The sequence below is a fragment of the Elaeis guineensis genome, chromosome 9 (genome assembly GCF_000442705.2).
Source record: "Elaeis guineensis isolate ETL-2024a chromosome 9, EG11, whole genome shotgun sequence".
NCBI lineage: Eukaryota > Viridiplantae > Streptophyta > Magnoliopsida > Arecales > Arecaceae > Elaeis > Elaeis guineensis.
Genome location: NC_026001.2, coordinates 3585121 through 3605319, shown reverse-complemented (window position 1 = coordinate 3605319; position 20199 = coordinate 3585121). Strand labels below are relative to the sequence as shown.

The 20199-nt window shown below is 42.2% G+C and overlaps 2 protein-coding genes across 9 annotated transcripts in view; both read left to right on the top strand.

The window, feature by feature from the left end:
- Positions 1 to 1903: 1903 nt before the first annotated feature.
- LOC105052057 (uncharacterized) lies at positions 1904 to 3844 on the top strand. Its single transcript, XM_019852879.3, has 3 exons — positions 1904 to 2866; positions 3369 to 3510; positions 3595 to 3844. The coding sequence occupies exons 1-3, from the start codon at positions 2046 to 2048 to the stop codon at positions 3661 to 3663; spliced, it is 1032 nt and encodes a 343-aa protein (XP_019708438.1). The 5' UTR covers positions 1904 to 2045; the 3' UTR covers positions 3664 to 3844.
- The window catches only part of LOC105052056 (uncharacterized), a 39307-nt gene continuing 22927 nt past the window's right edge, over positions 3820 to 20199 (top strand). The window contains exons 1-10 of one of the 8 annotated variants that reach the window (XM_073243059.1): positions 3820 to 4010; positions 6701 to 6842; positions 9189 to 9591; positions 9690 to 9867; positions 9952 to 10091; positions 12461 to 13349; positions 14328 to 14428; positions 14984 to 15128; positions 15212 to 15280; positions 15398 to 15443. In XM_073243059.1, coding sequence (XP_073099160.1) covers positions 6743 to 6842; positions 9189 to 9591; positions 9690 to 9867; positions 9952 to 10091; positions 12461 to 13349; positions 14328 to 14428; positions 14984 to 15128; positions 15212 to 15280; positions 15398 to 15443 — 2071 coding nt within the window. In that variant the 5' untranslated portion in view covers positions 3820 to 4010; positions 6701 to 6742. Of the gene's footprint in view, positions 4011 to 4881; positions 4907 to 6164; positions 6843 to 8655; positions 8748 to 9188; positions 9592 to 9689; positions 9868 to 9951; positions 10092 to 12460; positions 13350 to 14327; positions 14429 to 14983; positions 15129 to 15211; positions 15281 to 15397; positions 15444 to 20199 lie in introns of those variants that run through there. The other 7 variants (XM_029266731.2, XR_012134215.1, XM_019852876.3 and 4 more) reach the window with 7 other exon arrangements.

The window sequence follows — 20199 nt, the reverse complement described above, 5'->3', positions numbered from 1 at the left end:
TTTTTCCAGCCTTTCAGCCAATCTTGATTGATGCTTGTTGTGTTGTTTTGCAGTCCTTGCTTTGGCAACTATGGCCGTGAGCCCTAGGCTTATAAATTTCATTACTGTGGTATTACCCGGAGCATCAAGGTATAGAACATTCAGGGCCGGCCCTGGGGCAGGTCAAACTGGGCGACCGCCCCAGGCCCCAGACCTAGACCTTATATTGATGTTCCAATAGGATGCAAGGAAGGCTTTCTATAATATTATAATAAAAAAAATAATTAAATAGGTTAATGATGGGTTTTATACATTGCTTAATGAATATATCTATAGAAAATTATTGCACGTAGATTAATTTTTTAATAATAATTAATATTTAAAGTATGTTAATTTTTAATAAAAAAGATTTTATTTTTTTATTTAGTCCTAGGTCTAAAAAATGTCAGGACCGGCCTTGAGAACGTTACAACTAGTTGGGACTTATGAGGCTATATATGTGGCTAGCACACATCACAAACCACCAAATCATCTTTAGCTGTAACTAGTTTCAGGTAATGTTTTTTACCTCTTTCTATTTTTCCTACTTCCGGCAATGACATAAGAGAATCCGATACTGTGCCTTTTGATGATAATGATATATTTTGGTATATTAAACTTGTGTGCTTTTTATATCCTTTTATGGTCTCCAATCCAATCCAAGTTTCTCAACTTTACACTAATCCCCAACATCGCAGTCTGGACGAGGATATGAATCATCCGAATCAACTCTTCATTGCACTCTACGTACAACGCTAAGAAAATTTGGAGATTAGATTTTATATTATATGCACCATACAATCATGTACATAAACAATCATAGCCGTTTATGGCAGTGCACCGAGATGTGACGGGATGAGCACATTTAATGAATGGGTTTCGTAATAACAAAACATTGTGATTATCTACATGCATGATCACGTGGTATACACGATGAAAGATATAATTTTTTTTAATATAAAAATAAAATATTTTAGTCGTGGTCCATCGGTATTCCAGGTGAGACAGAGATTGACGTGGCGCCGTGATATCCGCAGGCCACACGTGATCTCCCCCATCACCTGCTCGTGCACCACAAAGATCCATGTGACCTCACCCCTCCGGTGGACCCGCTATCCTGTTCCCAGTCTGGGCTCCCCAAAGCCACCCCTGACCTTTCTCAAAATTAAACTTTTACCTCGTTCCCGTCGCGCTCAATCCGTGTGAAACGTGTCATGCAACGTGTTGCCATCTCTTTTGATCGTACAACGTGTTACAGTCATCACGGTCCGTCTGTCTCCCATTGTGCTGGTCATGGACCCCGCACCCAGTGATGCGTACGTAAGCCGTTGGATGATGGGGGTCCACTCGTAGTACCTTGTACCATGTGGCTTAAAGGGTGTTTTGGTCTTTTTACCAAATACAGCTATCTTTCACTTTCGCCTCGTTTCCGGTGTTCCGGAGGAGAGGTCGGGTTTTCGCATTCCCTAGGAGTTTGCCTCCCCTACCGCTCACCGTAGGTCTGATGTTTCTCTTCCAGATAGCCAATCAAATGCTCAACGCGTTCACCACGAGGACACGACTTACCCGCCGACGCCAAGGCGGGGAGCTTAACCGGCTCCCAAATGGGCCACGACGGTTCTTCTCCTGGCGCCCGCATATATCTTCGTATGCAGACGCAAAATCTGCTGTCAGAAATTTGCATTCACCAAGCACGAACGCTAGCTTATGTGCTCGTACAGAAAATTCTCTGCGAGCATTTTCTAAGACCCCCAATAATTTCTCCCTAACATTTTCTCCCCGACCGTAGCCGATGGCTTACGTACTCCCCCCATGCGCGTGCACATGGGGAAGCGTGCAGCGACAGAGAGAACGCACGCGTAAAATCCTTCCCCCCCCCACTCTCTCTCTCTCTCTCTCTCTCTCTCTCTCTATCTGAACTAGCTCTCTCGATCCTCTCTCTGTTCTTTAACTTCACTCTCCCATCTCCTCCTCCACTCCTACCACCTATAGATCTCTTCGTCCCCTCTTAGCTAGGTTTACTCTTGATGTTGTCTCGAGTGCTCCCTTACCCTCCTCAGAGGTCATTAATGGCGTACCATAGCTGGAAGCCCAACATGGAGCTAGCACCTGTTTGCCCCCGATGTGATTCCTCCAACACCAAGTTCTGCTACTACAACAACTACAGCTTAACACAGCCTCGCTACTTTTGCAAAGGCTGCAGAAGGTATTGGACCAAAGGGGGAACCATTCGGAATGTCCCCGTCGGTGGTGGGTGCCGCAAGAACCGGCGTGGGAAATCTGCGAGATCGCAAGCAAATCATCCTACGTCCCTCAGCAATCTAATTTACGACAGTCATGGACTGCTGGATTCTGATCGTTCCGGCCATGCACAGCACGATGGCATGCGAGGGAGTTCCCATCATTCCAACAAGAGCGAGCTTCCCCCTTCTGAGGGATCCGCGATTGACCTTGCGCTACTTTACACCAAGTTTGTTAACCAGTGTCCTGTGTTGAACTCCGATCCTGCTGTTCCCGAATTGCCGGGAGAAATCATGGACGAGTCTTTCAGTGTGATGGGAGGTGCGTCGACTTCGGTGATGAACCAAATGCCTGACCAAGGATTGAATCAGCTTGGAGGCTGGGAGATCACGGAAGCTCGATTTGAGAACCAAATGTATCCAGAGGACAGCAACTTCTCCCTGGATCCGGGCAGCTCTGAGTCGGTGACATTCTCCTCGGAAGGAGTTGTTACCGGTAATGACGTCACTGCGTCAGATTGTTGGACTCCCCAACCAATGTTTCCAGGATTCCAACCACTGCTTGAGGATGATATGTTTCACCATCAAGATCTTGTGATTGGTGATTGGTACTCACTGGATCAGTTCTATAACTTTGATTACTGATTTACACCTCTTTTGTATTTCTCTCTGTTAGATATTTTGGCACATATACCAATCCATAACACGTAGCACTACGCAATATATGTTAAGCAATCTTGTTGCTGCTTCAAATAAAATGATCTGTGGTGTAGAGTAGTCGAAAGAGGCAAATAAAACAGTGATAAAATTATGTGTGCAACTTCTTCTTGATGAAAAAAATAAATTTTTGAGTCACTTTGAGGCTGTATGTTGCATATGGGTTGGGGATGTTGTCAAAGCAACCACCAATGGTGGCGACGTTATAGTCATCAATTTCCCAAGAGAAAAAAAAAAGTACCGATTTTTTTAAAAAATGGTACTGATTTTTTTTTTTCTTTCTCCCCAGAGCTGCCAAACTTCTCGTTTTTTCTTTTTGTTTTCTTTTTTTCCCCCCCATTTAGTTGGAATTCAGATCAATTACTTCGTCTTTATCTGCAAATCCATATGCAGCCACGAGAACGCAGACATGTTTGGTTTCCTGCAATTCACTGAGATGCAGCAACTTGAGTTACAAAGTAGGTTCAAATGGCAGCATTTTGACTCGCAGCCAAAGCGACTGCGGAAAAGATGCAGCATCTCACGAAACGAATCAGTAGTCTCTCGATCTTATTCGAGCTTATGACTTCTATTTCTTCGTTCTTGAACCGAGCTATCTTACCCTGCTTTCCGTTCTCAGGTTTGCCATTCCGACGCTCCGATCGGCTCGTCCAAGACCACTCTCCTCTCAGACCACCTCGGCCTTTAATTTGATACATCGACCACTAGGGCACTCCGTTTGGGCATCCTAGTGCTTGGATCAACCATCCCGGAGCTCGAATCAACTACTTCGTCACTTTGTTCCCCACACCGACAATATGGCCGGTCAGCCGTTCCAGCGGCTCCGATCAACTATTCTGGTACTCCATTCCTTCGCCAAGTATTCCGATTGGCCACTAACGAAGAAGAGAGGGAAGGAAGGAGAAATCCACCCATGTGGTTGACTCGAACATTGTATGCGTGGATCAAGGCTTGCTGACCAAAGGAGAAATAGAAGTTCGGCAAAATGGTTGAGAAGGTCTGCCTTCATGAAGACCTTCAGTTCGTTTCATTTGGGTAGGTAAAAGATGGGCTGCTCTGGTACGTTACAGGTGTTTGATAAAATGGTAGGGAAAAGATAGCAGATCCATTTTTTTTTTTTTTTTCTTTAAAGAAGATTATGTTGAGCCACACTTGCATCACACACACACACACACACACACACACTCGGGGATTTGAACTATTCCAGTTCACATTTGGCCTAGTTCTAAACGTACAAATGAACATTTGACCTAATCTGAGATATAAACATTGGTGCAATTTGGAAAGGTACTGTCAAGTTAGACTTGCATCATACACAACTATCTAGCCACTCTTATTTACACTCAAACTAGTTTAAAATGTAGACACGAGCAGATTTATTAAAGGTTGGATTGATTTGGATTTTATGCAGCTTTGGTCTCAGTCATTTATGTCCTGGCTAAATAATTCTACGCTATGGTTAAACAATTCAAGGACAAGGTTAGTCTGTTTTGTTGTATTCCAAGATTTGTAGATATGTGGAACATGTTTGTGGGGATAGGTTGCCCTAGATGGGTATCATTAGAGCTTTGGGGGCTTGAGATCGCATAGGCACTCCCCTCTTTTACTGTTATGCCATCTCACCTAATTTCGATGCTTCCTTTTTTTTTAAAAAAGTTTCTATATATTATTTTTTGTTTTTTAAATAAAGTGTGTTTCCTGGTATCAATATTTGCACCTTCGATGTAATCCTCGATTAATGGTACGATGGATGAGATAGCTTACCCAGACAAAATTGTGCAGAGACTCTGTGACATATGAGCTCTTTGGAGAATGCCACTAGCATATTTCAAGGAGAGGTATGCAGAGCCTGTTGCTAACTCGACAAGACACATGACGATGTGTCTGCAATGCATGTGATGATGTGAAAGAGGAGTATGGGCAATTCTTAGGTGCATGGCTATTTCACCAATGACTTTACGATTCGCGTTAATGAACGTTCATGCACCACTTATCCGAGCAACATTTTTTCATGCATTTTGTTTTAAGCTCCAACGTTCATGGCTATTTTGTTTTTCATGCAAATGAGTTAAATTGCTCATAAATTATTCGAGCTCGATTCGATTATTATCGAATTCGAACTCAAATAATTTCAATAATTTTTTGAATTGAACTGGAACAGCAAAATGCTCCATTCGAAAACTTACGAATATATTAAAATTTATATATATTTTTTAAAATATTATTTTTATTTATAATATATATTATTATATATATTATTAGTAAATTAAGATTCGATTTTGAATTTGAATTTGAGCTCGCATATAATTCGGTTAATATTTGAATCGAACCAAATCGATTTCAAATTTTATTTATTTTTCATCTAGTCGAATTCGAATTTCAAATATTAAAATTCGATCGAGTTCAAATCAAATTTTTTATTTATATTTTTTGAATTCAATTAAATTTAAGCTTTCAATTATTCGATTCAGCCCGATGATACAACGTTACTTCTAATCTTTTATTAGTAATGTTGTAATCTGGTTGTGCTCCTTTTTTTTCTAAGCCAGTATATTTTTTGATTGGTTCAAAATTAGTCCAAGATTTATCATGTCTGAGAATTTTAGAACAGCAATTGGATGGCGTGATGCCCTCCCACACCTTGATCCGTCCTCTCTAAGTAGAAATCTTCCATGCATCGAGACCCTACGATCTTAAAAGATTTTTTTGGTAAGCACCATCTTAAAAGTTAAGACACCATGAAACAGTATGCATCAACATTCTGTGCCGTCACGTGAAACATATTGGCTACGAGGGGCTTTCATATCCATATTTTAAGTACGATTAAAATTTAAATAAATATAGATAAAAATCACGAGATATCAGCATATTCACATTCATACTTATTTTATTTAATATAAATATAAATATAAATATTATTAAAATATAAAAATTTATATTTATATTTATTTTAAATGTTCATAAATATAATTTAGATATTAAAAATTAAAAATATTGATATAATTATAAATATAAATTAAATAATTAAATTTTATAACTACATAATTATAATAGATAATAAATTAAATTAACAGAATATTTATGGAATTATATATTTTTTAAAAAATTAAATAAATATTTTATAAAATTATAAATAAATTTAAATATTTAAATATCAATCAGATAATTAGGTATACATCTGGGTACGACGACAAATCCGGACGGCTATTAGCATGAAGGCCGACGGGCTCTCCCCCAGCCCACCTCCCTCTCATACGGGGTGCATCTTTCGCGCGAAAGCACGATTGTTTTTCTTTCGCAGCGATCGCGTTTTGCACAACTTTCAAAGCATGATCTCTGTCTCTTGATGTGTGCTGAGCCTTGAAAAGCTGTGCAAAGAGCGATCCAACGGCTGGCGTCGCGAAAAAAGATCGATCATTCTTTCGCGCGAAATATACCACCCCCTCTGTCTCTGTGTCAGTCTCTCGCCGTCGCGCCCCCCACCCCCCAACCCTTTTCTTTCCCTTGTCGACGAAGAGAATATTAGTCTCCCCGGCGTGAACGGAACTGCCGGTAACTCGAATCCTATTCTTCTCTCGGTAGGGTTTCAAGAAAGATTGCTAGCGTTTGCCCGATCTTTGGAAATTTTTTCTTCGTTTGTCTTCGCTCAATCGATCGCTCTGATCTCGGTGGAGAGGGATTCGCCTCGGAGAACGCTAATCTTGGAGGGTCTTTCACTTCTTTAGGGTCGGGAGAAAGGGTGGAGGAGCGAGAGAGGGATCGACACGATGAGGACGATGGAGACATTGCAAGATCTGATCGAGGAGGCCAAGGTTCGAACCGTCTGCTGGGCCATCTGCGTCTTTGCGATCACCTACTTCTTGTCGCGTAAGTGGTTCTCTTTGTCTTCTTCATCCCATGAAGCTTTTGTTCTTTATACGTTTTGGAACAAGGAATTCTTGGGTTGGCCGGGACTGGACCTTGATTGTCTCTAGGTTTTGCATGCTTTATAGAGCTAGCTCTGGAATTTGAAGTGAAAAAGATTGAGCTTTTGGTTCGTTTCTTTTCTTTTGTTTTTGCCCCGTCTACCTTTTTGCGAATAACACAAAGAAATCAATTTTATGCGAAGGTCCTGTCTTGATCAAAATTCGGAATTAAGTGAGTGCAATGAATTATACTATGAAATAGTGGAAATAGTTCCATGATTTGTCACGATTTGCAAATAGCATATAGCTGCATTGTCACAGGTTGGAAATAGTTCCTAGAACGCTTCTTTAACATTAGAGAATGTGTTTCTCGGGAAGTTGATATGAATGTGCATTATACAATAAAGAAAAGAAAAAGAAAAAAAAAAAAAGAAAAAAGAAAAAAGGAAAACAAAAAAAAACCTGATCTTGGGGTAATGTATGCATCAATATTTTGTTGGAGAGAGGGTAGTATCTCAAAAGGAATGGGAAAATGTAGCAAGGTAGTAGTCTTTATTTTTTGTAGCTCTTTTCTGCAAAGTAAAGTTGGGAGGCATGCAAGTTGTTTGCCAGCTAAAGGGGAAGGAAGGAGGGAGGGAAGGATGGGAAGAGAGAGAATGACCTTCAACAATAAATTAAAATGGTTTATGCCAAACTTCCTTTAGTATGTTTTATTCGAAATTCACTGCTCATGTCAGTCACTCCATCATTTTCCTGAGCAGATATTTGGTGTTATGGCTAAAAAATTTACTTCATCTTGTAGAATGAAGAATAATCTAACCTAGGTTTGGTTAGTGATGACCAATGAGGCTTGACCCCATTATGTTATGTAAAATCAAGTTTTGGGACATCCTGGTGGCTCCTTGTCCCAGATATAATGGACTTTGTCTTGCCACAGAAAGGTAGAAATTAAATCATAACATACAGAAACCATAAAAACTTTCCTAACTCCATAGTGGGGTGCCTCTCTCTCCCCCACCCCCTGTGCCCAAAAAGAAAATTGCGTGTACATGTGCACCTGCGTGTGTTCAATTCAAATCATCTCAAATTAAATAGTACTTGAAATGGATTAATAGAAGTATGGAAACTTTTGGAAAAAAGCATGCATACATTACTGATCAAATGGAAACAACCTAATACACTTTGCATATATGTTCCTTGGTAATTCAATAAATTTTGTAATCATGGAACCCACCCAAAGGGATGCACAGGTGTTTCTATTGACACAGCTGACTTGAAACACAAGTTCTAAGTACTTACTAAGGTATGCGAAGCCTAAATTCTTTCTTTCCTCATTCGAATAGTTCATCATTTGAGCAGACTGTGTGATCAGATGGGCTTGGTTGTTTCATATATTTTCTTAAATTGTGTGGCATTGTAATTACATTTAGGTTTTATCCAATGGAAATCTAACTTTACGAGGTGAGCTTTGGCTACATTTGTATGTATTCTGGCAAGCTTGCTTTATATTTTTGATCTGATTAGTTCTTATGTGGGATAAAAGTATTATATGAATGTACTAAATTAAAGCGCCATATATATAACACATTAACATGCATAGAAGTACCATATATAATATGTATACACAAGTACAAGTAGTATATGTATATGCCATGAGTTTATGTATGTTTTATAAACTTCTTTACTAAATACTTAAAACCTTTGGCATGTGAAGTTTTTGTATATTGCTGCAATGCTCCAGTTGTGTTTAAGGTCCCTAAGCCTGGTTTTCTCTAATGGTGGCAAATTTACTAGTCTGCAAACCAGATGTTGGTGCTAGGAATCAAGCTTGCAGACTCTACAGGAGACATTATCAACTTCACTAGAGGTGAGTGCATGCAGCAGGCAGGTGCGTGCATGTGCGTGGGTGTGTATGCATGCACATCTGTGCATGTGTCTGTATCTTGCAAGTGTGCTCAAATGTATATATTTTCTGCCCATAAATGCATAATGATGTGTGGCCTTGTTTATTCTATTTTATCATGACATGTGGGTGGGCACGCGCGTGGGCATGCATGCATGTGAGTGCATGTGTGCATGCACTTCTATGCATGTGTTTGTGTGTACAAATGTTTATTTTTTGTCCATAAAACAACAAAATAATAATGTGCATCCTTGTTTGTTCTATTTTATCATGGGCAGTTGCTATTAGCTAGGATAATTAAATATTCCTCTTTTCTCTTTTCACAAGTCTTTCTTTATGGAATATGCCACCGAAAAGCTGTTGGTATCAGTTTCATCATTGGCCATCATCTCTTGTATTTCACAGATACAAGTAAATCAATGTGGACAAATATCCCAATATCAATTCTTATACTTTCAGTCTTCCGCTTTCTATCTTATGAGGTGGTGATCCACTGGAGGGTGCATCCTGTCCGTAAGCAGACATATCTATCTCATTTGGAAAAGAAGCAGTTACCTCTAGATGATTTTCATCTTTCTACTGTGCCACCTTCTACAAAATGGAGGAGGAAAATTGATTCGCCCATTGTGGAGGCTGCCATTGAGGAATTCATTAACAAGATCTTGCAGGATTTTGTTGTAGATCTTTGGTATTCATCTCTTACTCCTGACAAGGAGGCGCCGGAACTAATACGCACTATCATACTAGATGCACTTGTTGAAATATCTGGAAGAGTTAAACAGATCAACCTTGTTGACTTGTTAACAAGGTGCTTTTGAATTACTTTCGTAGTCACCAATAAGCTTTCTATGTCTTATTGATATAGTTGAAATCTTTTGTTGGAAACAAATTCCTTTTATGTTTCAGGGACATGGTTGACTTGATTGGAAACCACATAGACCTATACAGAAAATATCAATCAGAGATTGGCATAGATGTTATCGGAACTCTTTCTTTTGAGGAAAGGGATGAAAGGTTAAAACAGCATCTAATAGCTTCCCAGAAACTTCATCCTGCTCTGCTTTCTCTGGAGTGTGAACATAAGGTGCAAAATTGATTATGGCAATCTCTTATATTATTGTGTTGATGTCTTTATTAGCATTGTAGGTTTATGTGTTGTTAAATCCAGGTTCTTCAACGTATTGTTGGAGGAGTTCTGGCAATAGTCTTGAGGCCACAGGAAGCTCAATGCCCATTTGTTCGCTGTTTCAGTAGAGAGCTGTTGGCCTGCTTGGTTTTGCAACCTGTCATGAACTTTGCCAGCCCTGCGTAAGCTTTTTTACTAACTAAACAACTCATCCATAGTTTAGTAATCTTGTTCCAAGTCATGCCCTCAAAAAAATGTTGTAATATCTTAAGAGAACTTATTGGTGATGTACTTAGTATCATCAAAATTGCAAAAACTTGTTTTACTTTTTAGTCAGAAAAAGTGGAAATTGAAGCAGTAAAGGTAGTATAATGTAATTCCATACTAAAGGAGTAGAAATTTAGGAAGAAAGAAGTTAAAAAGACAAGCTAACCCAACACCTACTACAAACTCATAGCATGTTATCTATGCCTTTAAATTCTTAGTGATTGCCAAAGAAGTTAAAAACACAAGCTAACCCAACACCTACTATAAACTCATAGTATGTTATCAATGCCTTTAAATTCTTAGTGATTGCCAAAGGTTTAGTTGTTGAATTTTTTGTAAATATGATGCTACCTCCGAATGATAGTAAAACTAGTAGTGAAAATGAAAAAAAGCTATTGCAATTTGAATGATCGAACCTTAATTGCTAGAATTGGGTGTGGGCATGGGTGTTGGGAAGTGGATATTTTAGAAACGGTTGAAGTAAAGAAGCATTTAGGAAGAGTGGTCAAGATTTGAGTGTCCAATAATTTTTTGAAGTAGGTAAATTACCCTAGGTAGAAGTTTCTTTCTACTAATGGTCCAACCAGTCCTAAGACTTTAATTGTATCATTTGAGGTCAAAATGATGGCACAGACATGTTAAATGAAGATTTGAGGAGGCTCCAGTAAGGCAAGGTGCTCTAATCCATATTAAATGGTTCAGATAGAGGTGGGGAAGACCTTAGCTAGTATGTATGGCATATGTGGAGGAGTTGAAAATGCTTACACTATAGCTGTAGCTAGCCCTCAATAGAAAACGATTAGCCAATGATGATTCATGAAGCTAAATCAACTAGCTGTGCTTGGCTTGATTGAAGGTTGTGGTTTTCAGGAATGCTTTTATCATTGAGAGAGAGAGTGAATGAAACAATCCTTTCGGGCACTATTTAACATAGAGCATGTTGATGCAGTCATCCTGAAAATGGATGAAAGATTTGATGGCACCAAAAACCTTCCAGAAAAGATATCAAAGCATTAAGGTGCAGGCTGATTCCCATGTCAGGAAGTGGTAAATCATGTGAACATCTAGTAAGCTATGCCCCTTCCATGAAAAAAATCTAATAAGCCAGCTCTGACTAAGGCACAGCCAAAGCAAAATAGCATAATTATGCTTGCCAATTGGAGATGCCAGAAACATTGGTATATTTCACATGGCGAGTCATTTAAATTGGTACCTGCCACTTAGAAAAATGATATCCAGCATCAATACAATGTATGCTGTTGGTAAGGTTGCAATTTAGGACGGTCTAGATATTGGACCTATTTAGGTTGAAGATAGTAGTGTGTTACAGTAATTTAAGATGTGGACATGAATTTTCAACAAAACTAACCAAGAAGGTTAATGTTTTTGGAGGAAAAAAAGTAATGGCTGACTAATTTCTGGACCAAAATTTTGGATTCTAGGGTCTAAACTGTTTTCTAAAAGGGTTTGTGTGATTAAACAATCAAAATCAACTTTGCTGGCATTTTCTTGGGAAAATCTGGACATAGGAAAAGAATAAGAGCAGGAGAATAAAATGATACCTAATGGCCTAATAACCTACACCTCATACTCAGGGCTTGAAGGTCTCACTCCTTTGCAGATTACGTTGCTAGAGAACAAGAAATTCTTAAAATCATCAGTTCTTTTTGGTCAACCATCCAACTAAAAACAAATCCAAGACCAACCCTATTTATAAACTTCTAGAGCTGTTGGTTATGTAAGAGAATAAACTAAAAAAGGAAATAAAAATTATCTCTAACCTAGGCCTCTCATCAATTAAGGTGATTGGTGACCAGTATTCATTAAAGGACTGTCTTCTTGTGGGCCTGGTAAAGGGCTAGTTGACTTTGTTTTCTTGTATATTTTTCTCACAAAAATGAAAAAGCTTTAGAATGCACACATGGACTGAAGAGATATATTTTCTTTTTATTTTTAGAACTCCTAAAGAAGGAATCCTGAGTTCTGATCACAACCCTCTTTGATACAATATCAATGTTGGATTTTTTTCAAATATTAGAGTTCTCCTTTGATTTTCAAACCATATAGTCCTAAGTTCTGTAGTGTCACCTGTTGATGCTGCAATGCTATGAACAATATAGGCCCTTTTATATTTATTTTTCTCCCTTTCCATTTGATCTTCCTTTATTTTTCTTTCTTGTATTATTTATCTTGGTCGGTATGCACATTTTAATTGAGAGAAATTGCTCTTACATGAGGGTACCTTTACAAACTATCTAAGCTAATCATTATTTGTTTTCTTCAGGTATATCAATGAGTTGATTGAGTATATATTCCTCTCCAATCAAGATAACAGAAATGGAGAGGTGGACTCTGATAGGTCAACAAATGAAGCTATTCTTGTGCATGATCATAAAGTTTCTGGAGGAAATACTCCGACTGCTCAGCCTGAGTTGAGAACTACAGCTTCTAATCATCCTGGTGATTTGATAATGGTTAAAAGCGGTGGGGAAAAATTGCTTGCTTGTTCTGAGCATGTTCCTCTGAAAACATTACAGGAAAATACTGGGCATCATATACCACCTAGGGCAGCAGAATGGGCAGGGATACTGGATGCTGCTACAAAAAGAAGATCTGAGGTCCTTGCCCCTGACAATCTTGAAAACTTGTGGACAAAAGGAAGAAACTACAAAAAGAAGATGGTCAATCTTATGAAGGCAGGAACTTTGTTGGGTTCCATGAACAGTGCACCAAGAAATATACGTAGTATATCTCATGCAGAAAACATGAGGAAGGGATTGTTGGCCAATATGAATGAAAGTATTATAAATATAGATGATAAATATATGGTTCACCTAATGCAGGGGCCCATTAATAATAGCCAATCAAGTGTAGCAACAAAGGATGAGCGACATGTTTCCCAAGAGCTGGTTAGTGTGCAATCTAAAGAAAGGGGTCATTTTGGTGATGGAAGTGATGAAAATGCCAGGAAAACTGTTAAAATTGACAAAGGTCAGCTAAAGCGATCTAGTAGCATGCCTGTTATTGAAACAGCATTCATGGGCAGAATTGGTGAAACTACTGGTTTCAAGGAGAACTATATTCTAAACTTTAGCAAGCATAAGGAAGAGCTAAGCTCTGCAGTGGTCTCCAAGAATGACGGATCCTTCTATGTTCCAAAGATCAGCTGCCGGGTGAGAATTCATTGCCTTGATCTGTGTAAATTGTGCAGCTTTTATGGCTTCTTGCAGACTTGATGCTTCCATTAATCGGCAGTTGATCCTATATAGAAAGGTTTGAGTTATTTATTTTGTAATGTTTTGTTGTGCTTATCATATGACACATATAATCCTTCATGTTCATAAACTGTGATGGGTCTGCCATCTGTGCGCTTTTATCTTTTGGTCTCTCACATACTAGGTATCTAGCGGTCCTTAACTAACCTCCAATGTTTTGATGCTGATTTATGCTTCAAATCTCATTAAATATGTTGCTTCTGGGGAGCTGGAAAGTGTTCTAGAGTCTTGTGCTCTCCTATGTTCTCTGGCAAGTATATGCTTACCAACTTTGACAGCATCCAAGGTAGTAATTGTGCCTCCTGGTTTTAACTGTTGTTCAGTTTCGTATACATGGGATATTATGGTTTACATGTATATGATTTTGTATGTATGCATGCATGTATGTACATACATATGTATGTATCATATATGTGTGTATATATTTGCTTGCATGAGATTTTGCATGAGATTAATGATGCTCTATTTGTTTGGTGTCATATTTGATCTGTTGAATTTTTATTTTATTCACATATATAGTATGTCAGAGCATCCTTCTTTCAGATGCGGATATGCTTATCTGGTTACATATTTTTCACAAATAAAGCCATCCTCCTGTTTAGTGGTTGAATAATTTAGTATCTGAATCCCTCATGATTAAAAATGCAGCAAGCAAATAGGTGCAATGACATCTCGCTGTGGAGAACTTACACCTCTGTTTTCTGCAAAATAGTTGCTTAACTATGACAATGTTTTCTACAGTATTTCTTGCTAAGTTATTTCTGAAATGATGGTCAAACTAGCAGATGTTTTTATAATCTTTCTATTTTTTTTCCTTTGCCAAACTTTAAATTACTTGTTTACAGTGCTATATTTTTTGTTAAAATGTTTGTGCAGGTTGTTGGAGCATATTTTGAAAAGCTTGGATCTAAATCTTTTGCAGTTTATTTAATTGCTGTAACAGATGCAGAGAACAGGACCTGGTTTGTGAAAAGAAGGCATGCTTTTACCTAGACATCCCAGTAGGCTCTAGATATTCATGCATCCATCACTATAAAAAAGCGGCATGCATCATATGGATGTTAATTTTTGTATTACTATTGTCTGTGACAGCTGAAATCTCTGAATTTTATAGGTATTTTGAGACTTTGCTTGCATTAAATTTCTTGTTTTATCTGAGGTCTACCTGATGCCAACTCTTCACCCTTTTCATTGATTGTGTTGAATAGATTCTATAAAGTAAAATAGAAGGTTATTTATTGTTTATTTTGTTAGCATATTGTTCCAAAACCTTACTTCATACCAACCATGTACTTGAAAAGAAAAAAGAGAAAGCAAGGGCTTGTTATTAGGAAGTTGTTCCATTCATTTATGTACACTCCTCAATATTGTTCACAACGTTTTTCTGGAATGATCACAAATGAATTGTATGGATTGTTAATTTGAAGGAAATTCTTACATGAGATCCATTAAAAGCAGAAACATTACTTGTCATGTATAGATATGGATTCGTTGATTTTTCTATATTGATATTATTGTTTACTGGATTGCAGATACCGAAATTTTGAGCGGTTGCACCGGCATCTAAAAGATATACCTAATTATACATTACATTTGCCCCCAAAGAGGTTTCTTTCATCCAGTATTGATGATAATTTTGTGCACCAGCGGTGCATTCTTCTTGACAAATATTTGCAAGTATGGTTTTATGCTCTAGTTTGCGACTCTTTTACTTGGCATTTGATCTGCCAGCTTGACATGTTTCTAGTTCATCCGGCCAGGATCTTCTATCAATTGCCAATGTTGCAGAGCAACATGAAGTTTGGGACTTTTTAAGTGCTTCTTCAAAGGTATAAATTTTCTCAATACATTTCTGAGGAAAGTTCTTTACTGTTAGTGGAAGATAGGAGTCATCTTTAGACACTTTAATTCTCTGAGAAGTTGATTCTTTTTCTTTTGGTTTGAAGAATTATTCTTTTGGAAAGTCAACCTCAGTGATGAAAACATTAGCAGGTACATGAATCTTGAATTCTGTTAGTTCTAGCATCTTATGAAAGAAAAGTTTGATTTTGCCTTCACCAAAGTCTCAAACTAAGATCAACTTTATTAATTTCTTCATTTCCAGTTTTTCATATGTTGTGATGGTAGAGATTGAACTTTAGCCGCAGAATATGATTGCCAGTTTTTTCAATATCTTGCATTTGCCCAGCTGTTTCTTTTCCTATCATTATGTACTAAACATTTTTCCATGCTATAGCTCTTTGATGCTCATTTCAATACTAACTGCACCATTTGAGAGTGTTTTATTAACCATTCGGAACATCATGACGGGTGATGGTTTGTCATTTTCGCAGGTCATAACTAGAAAAAATAGCTTTATCCTGATAAATTGGGATCAATTTATTTCATAATTTGCTGTTAAGCTTAGCCAAACTTTCGTCGGGTACAACTTCTCCTATGACTGGAAGTTGGCATCCATTCTTCAAAATTTTAAGCAGGCAAAATTGATAAATAGGAAATTGACTATGTTGAAAAGTGAGATACATCATTGGCTTGATCAATTCAATGACTGCTGGCACTGAACTGTGAAAATATTAGGATAGTTGAGCGGGTTTAGCTCACTTGAATGTCATTATAATATGTTGATCTGCTACTAGGTTCCTTTATGATGAATCAGTAAAGTCGCTTTAGCTCTGTTGGATTTTGGAGTCCACCTATGCTATTGAATGTTTGTAAAGGGACTCTTTTCAAGTATTTATTGATTTCAGCTAACCTTTATAGAAACATTGAACATGGATATGGCAAATGATCATTGTCAGCTTAAAGTGATCTGTACAGAAGGTCCTTCCTTGTAAAAGAGTTTGTTAAGGACACAAATCTCCCATCCATTGGCTCTGTTGGGGAATACCCATCGACCGACCGACTTACGGCCGGAGGGACCGACCGACCGACTTACGGCCGGAGGGGCCGACCGACCGACTTACGGCCGGAGGGACCGACCGACCGATTGACAGTCGGACCGACCGACTGACGCCATCACCGGCCAATCATCGGCTCACGACCGACTGAGGATGTGTCGGGCGCGCCTTTCCCGACCGACTGAACCCGGAGGTCTGATGGCCGACTCACGCAAAACTCGCCGACCAACGGAGGAGCCCGGCGCCACTCAGCTGGCCACCGACCTAGGGTCGGTCGACTCCTCTGATCGCCGTACAGCCGCCAGACCTTGTCAGTTCTGACAGCGACATGCGGCACGGCCATCTAGGGGCATTGTCCCGCCGAGGGCATTGTCAACCCTGGTGATTTGACAGCCCCACGGCGACATGACACTTTCACGGCGACTCTGACAATCTACAGTGAGTTGACAATTCCTCACTTGTCTGCGCCATTAATGACGGCGCCATACCGTGCTCCACTATATAAATCGAGGAAGGCAACAGTGAAAGGGATCCGCTTCCCCCACTTCTCGACTCCAAAATCATAGGCTCGCTCCTCTCTCCCTCTCTCCCTCGATCGAGCTCTCTGTCTTCATTTCACTGTTGCCCAGTCACCTCTCTGACTTGACCGTCGGAGGGTTCCCGCCGGAGCCGCCTCCGGTCAGTGTGGACTTCTCGTTTTTGCAGGTGCACGTTCCCCGGCGATCGGACGACGAGGCGATTGGCCGCAACAGATTGGCGCGCCAGGAAGGGGGACAGAATGACAAAGACAAGAGCCCAGCGATCAAGGATTACCGGATCGGCAAGGCGCTCTTTCCGTCGGGAAGAGGCCTCCCCGCCACCGCCGGCGGCGGAGCCCAGCTCTCCACACCCCGCGGTGACCACGGAGGCGCAGATCGCGGCCATCGTACGGCAGATGACTGTGCTGACGGACGCAGTCAAGAGCCTCCAGCAACAACCGGCGGCCCGTCCGATGCCCTCCAGGAGCAGCCGCCGACGACCGCGCCGATCCCTGTCGCCTCCGCGCGAGCGCCCTCAACAGCGCTCCCACGGAGAAGAGGAGCGGCCCTGGCGTGATGACCGACGGTCCCAGCAGCCCTCTCCTTCCCCGCTGGAACGGGCAAGGAAGGAGAAACGACCGCGCACACCGTCGGCCTCCCTCTCGGAATCTTCCGGAGACTCCACTCCCGGGGTCTCCCAGCATCGACAAGCGGACGACTACGAGCGCCGGTTCGAGGAAATCGACCGCCGACTCGTGCAGTTGCAGATGGACGGCCAGAAGTCTTCGAATGACGTCGACTTCCAGACCGCCCAACCTCTCTCCCGACTGGTCCTCGACGAACCGATTCCCAGTCGGTTCAAGATGCCGCACGTGGAGCCATACGACGGCTCCACCGACCCAGTCGACCACCTCGAGAGCTATAAAGCTCTCATGACGATTCAAGGGGCAACCGACGCTCTTTTTTGCATCGGCTTCCCCGCCACACTCCGCAAGGCTGCCAGGGCCTGGTACTCCGGTCTTCGATCGGGAAGTATCCACTCCTTCGCCCAGCTCGAGCACTCGTTCGTGGCCCACTTCAGCACCAGCCGAAAGCCGCCGCGAACGTCGGACAGCCTTTTCTCCCTCAAACAGAGGAAAAATGAGACGCTCCGGCACTTCGTGGCGCGATTCAACACGGCCGCGCTTGAGGTCCGGGACCTCAACGAAGATATGGCTATTTCAGCCATGAAACGGGGCCTGAGGGCGTCCCGATTCACCTACTCTCTGGACAAGACCCTCCCCCGGACGTATGCCGAGCTACTGGAGCGCGCATACAAGTACATACGCGCGGACGAAGGAGCGTCCGACCGACGCTTGGCCGAGCCCAGAGGCCCGAAAGAGAAGCGGAGGAAAGGTCGGGAGCCCGCCGAACCCAGCAGGCCCCCGACCGATAGTCGGGTCTCGCCACCCCGACGAATCCAAAAATCGCCCCGGCAACAAACTCCGAGGCCGGCACGCCCCAGGTATGACTCCTACACTCTCTCCGCTCCTCGTGCACAGATTCTAATGGAGATCGAGGGGGAAGAATACCTGCGACGGCCTCCGCCTCTGAAGGCAAAAGGCCTCGACCGTCGGAAGTACTGCCGATTTCACCGAGGCCACGGCCACAACACCGAGCAGTGCATCCAGCTGAAGGATGAGATCGAAGCTCTCATCCGCCGGGGGTATTTCGGCAAATTTCGGAAGGACCCACCGACCCAACCGGTCGCCGATCGACGACTCCAGCCGACTGAAGAAGCGGCGAACAATCAGCCGACGGTCGGAGTCATCAACATGATCTCCAAGCGGCTGGGCCCGGGGACATCAGCGGGAGGGGAGCCAACGAAAAAGCCGCGCCCGGACGACGTGATCACCTTCACGGAGGACGACGTTCGGGGCATCCAGACTCCCCACGACGATGCTGTTGTTGTGTCGGCGACAATAGCAAATTATGATGTAAAACGAATTTTTGTTGATAATGGAAGTTCGACAAATGTTTTGTTTTACTCGACCTTCTCCCGGATGCAGCTGTCAACTGACCGACTTAAGAGGTTCTCCATTCCCTTGATCGGCTTTGCCGGAGACGCCATCACGACAGAGGGTGAAATCACCCTGCCCGTGACGGTCGGCACCGAACCACGGCAAAGCACGGTCCACCTAACTTTCGCGGTCGTCCAAGTTCCTTCGGCCTACAACGCCATCCTTGGACGACCCGGACTGAACGCCCTCAAAGCGATCGTCTCGACGTACCATCTCCTCGTTCGGTTCCCGACCAAAAATGGAATCGGGGAGATGCGCGGGGATCAATAGCTCGCCCGACGGTGCTTCCAGATCTCCGCTCAAAACGACGAGTCGGAGGGCTCCCTGACAATCGACAAGGTGGACCAACGAGAGGAGGAAGAGCGAGGTTCGCCAGCCGAGCAGCTCGAGGCGATCCCGATAGGAGAAAATCCTGACAGGAAAGTTTGGGTCGGGTCCCAACTGCCCGACCCAGAACGACGCCGACTAACGGAGCTGCTGACGGCTAATGCCGACATATTTGCTTGGTCGGCAGCAGATATGTCGGGCATCCCCCAGAAACCATAACCCACCGACTCAACATCGACCCAACGATGAGGCAGAAGAAAAGGTCCTTCGCTCCAGAGAGGCAGAGGGCCATCGACGAAGAAGTGGACAAGCTACTCGAAGCGGGCTTCATCCGGGAATCCACGTATCCCGATTGGCTTGCCAATGTTGTCATGGTCAAAAAAGCCAACGGAAAGTGGAGGATCTGCATCGACTACACCGACCTCAACCGAGCCTGCCCAAAAGATAGCTTCCCACTTCCCAAGATCGACCAGCTGGTAGACGCGACGTCCGGATTCCGACTGCTCAGCTTCATGGACGCCTTTGCCGGATACAACCAGATCCGGATGGCGCCTGAAGACGAGGAGCATACCGCGTTCGTGACTCCCAAGGGCCTCTACTGTTATCGGGTGATGCCCTTCGGACTGAAGAACGCCGGCGCCACCTACCAGCGACTTGTCAATAAGGTCTTCAAAGATCAGATCGGGCGCAACATGGAGGTATACGTGGACGACATGCTGGTGAAGAGCGCGCAGATCCCGGACCACGTTCAGGATCTCGAGGAGACCTTCCGCACCCTTCGACGACACCGGATGAAGCTCAACCCGACCAAGTGCGCTTTTGGGGTGACCTCAGGGAAGTTCTTCGGATTCCTCGTTTCTCAGAGAGGGATTGAGGCCAACCCTGAGAAAATAAAGGCAATCCTCGACATGCGTCATCCGAACACCAAGAAGGAGGTCCAACAGCT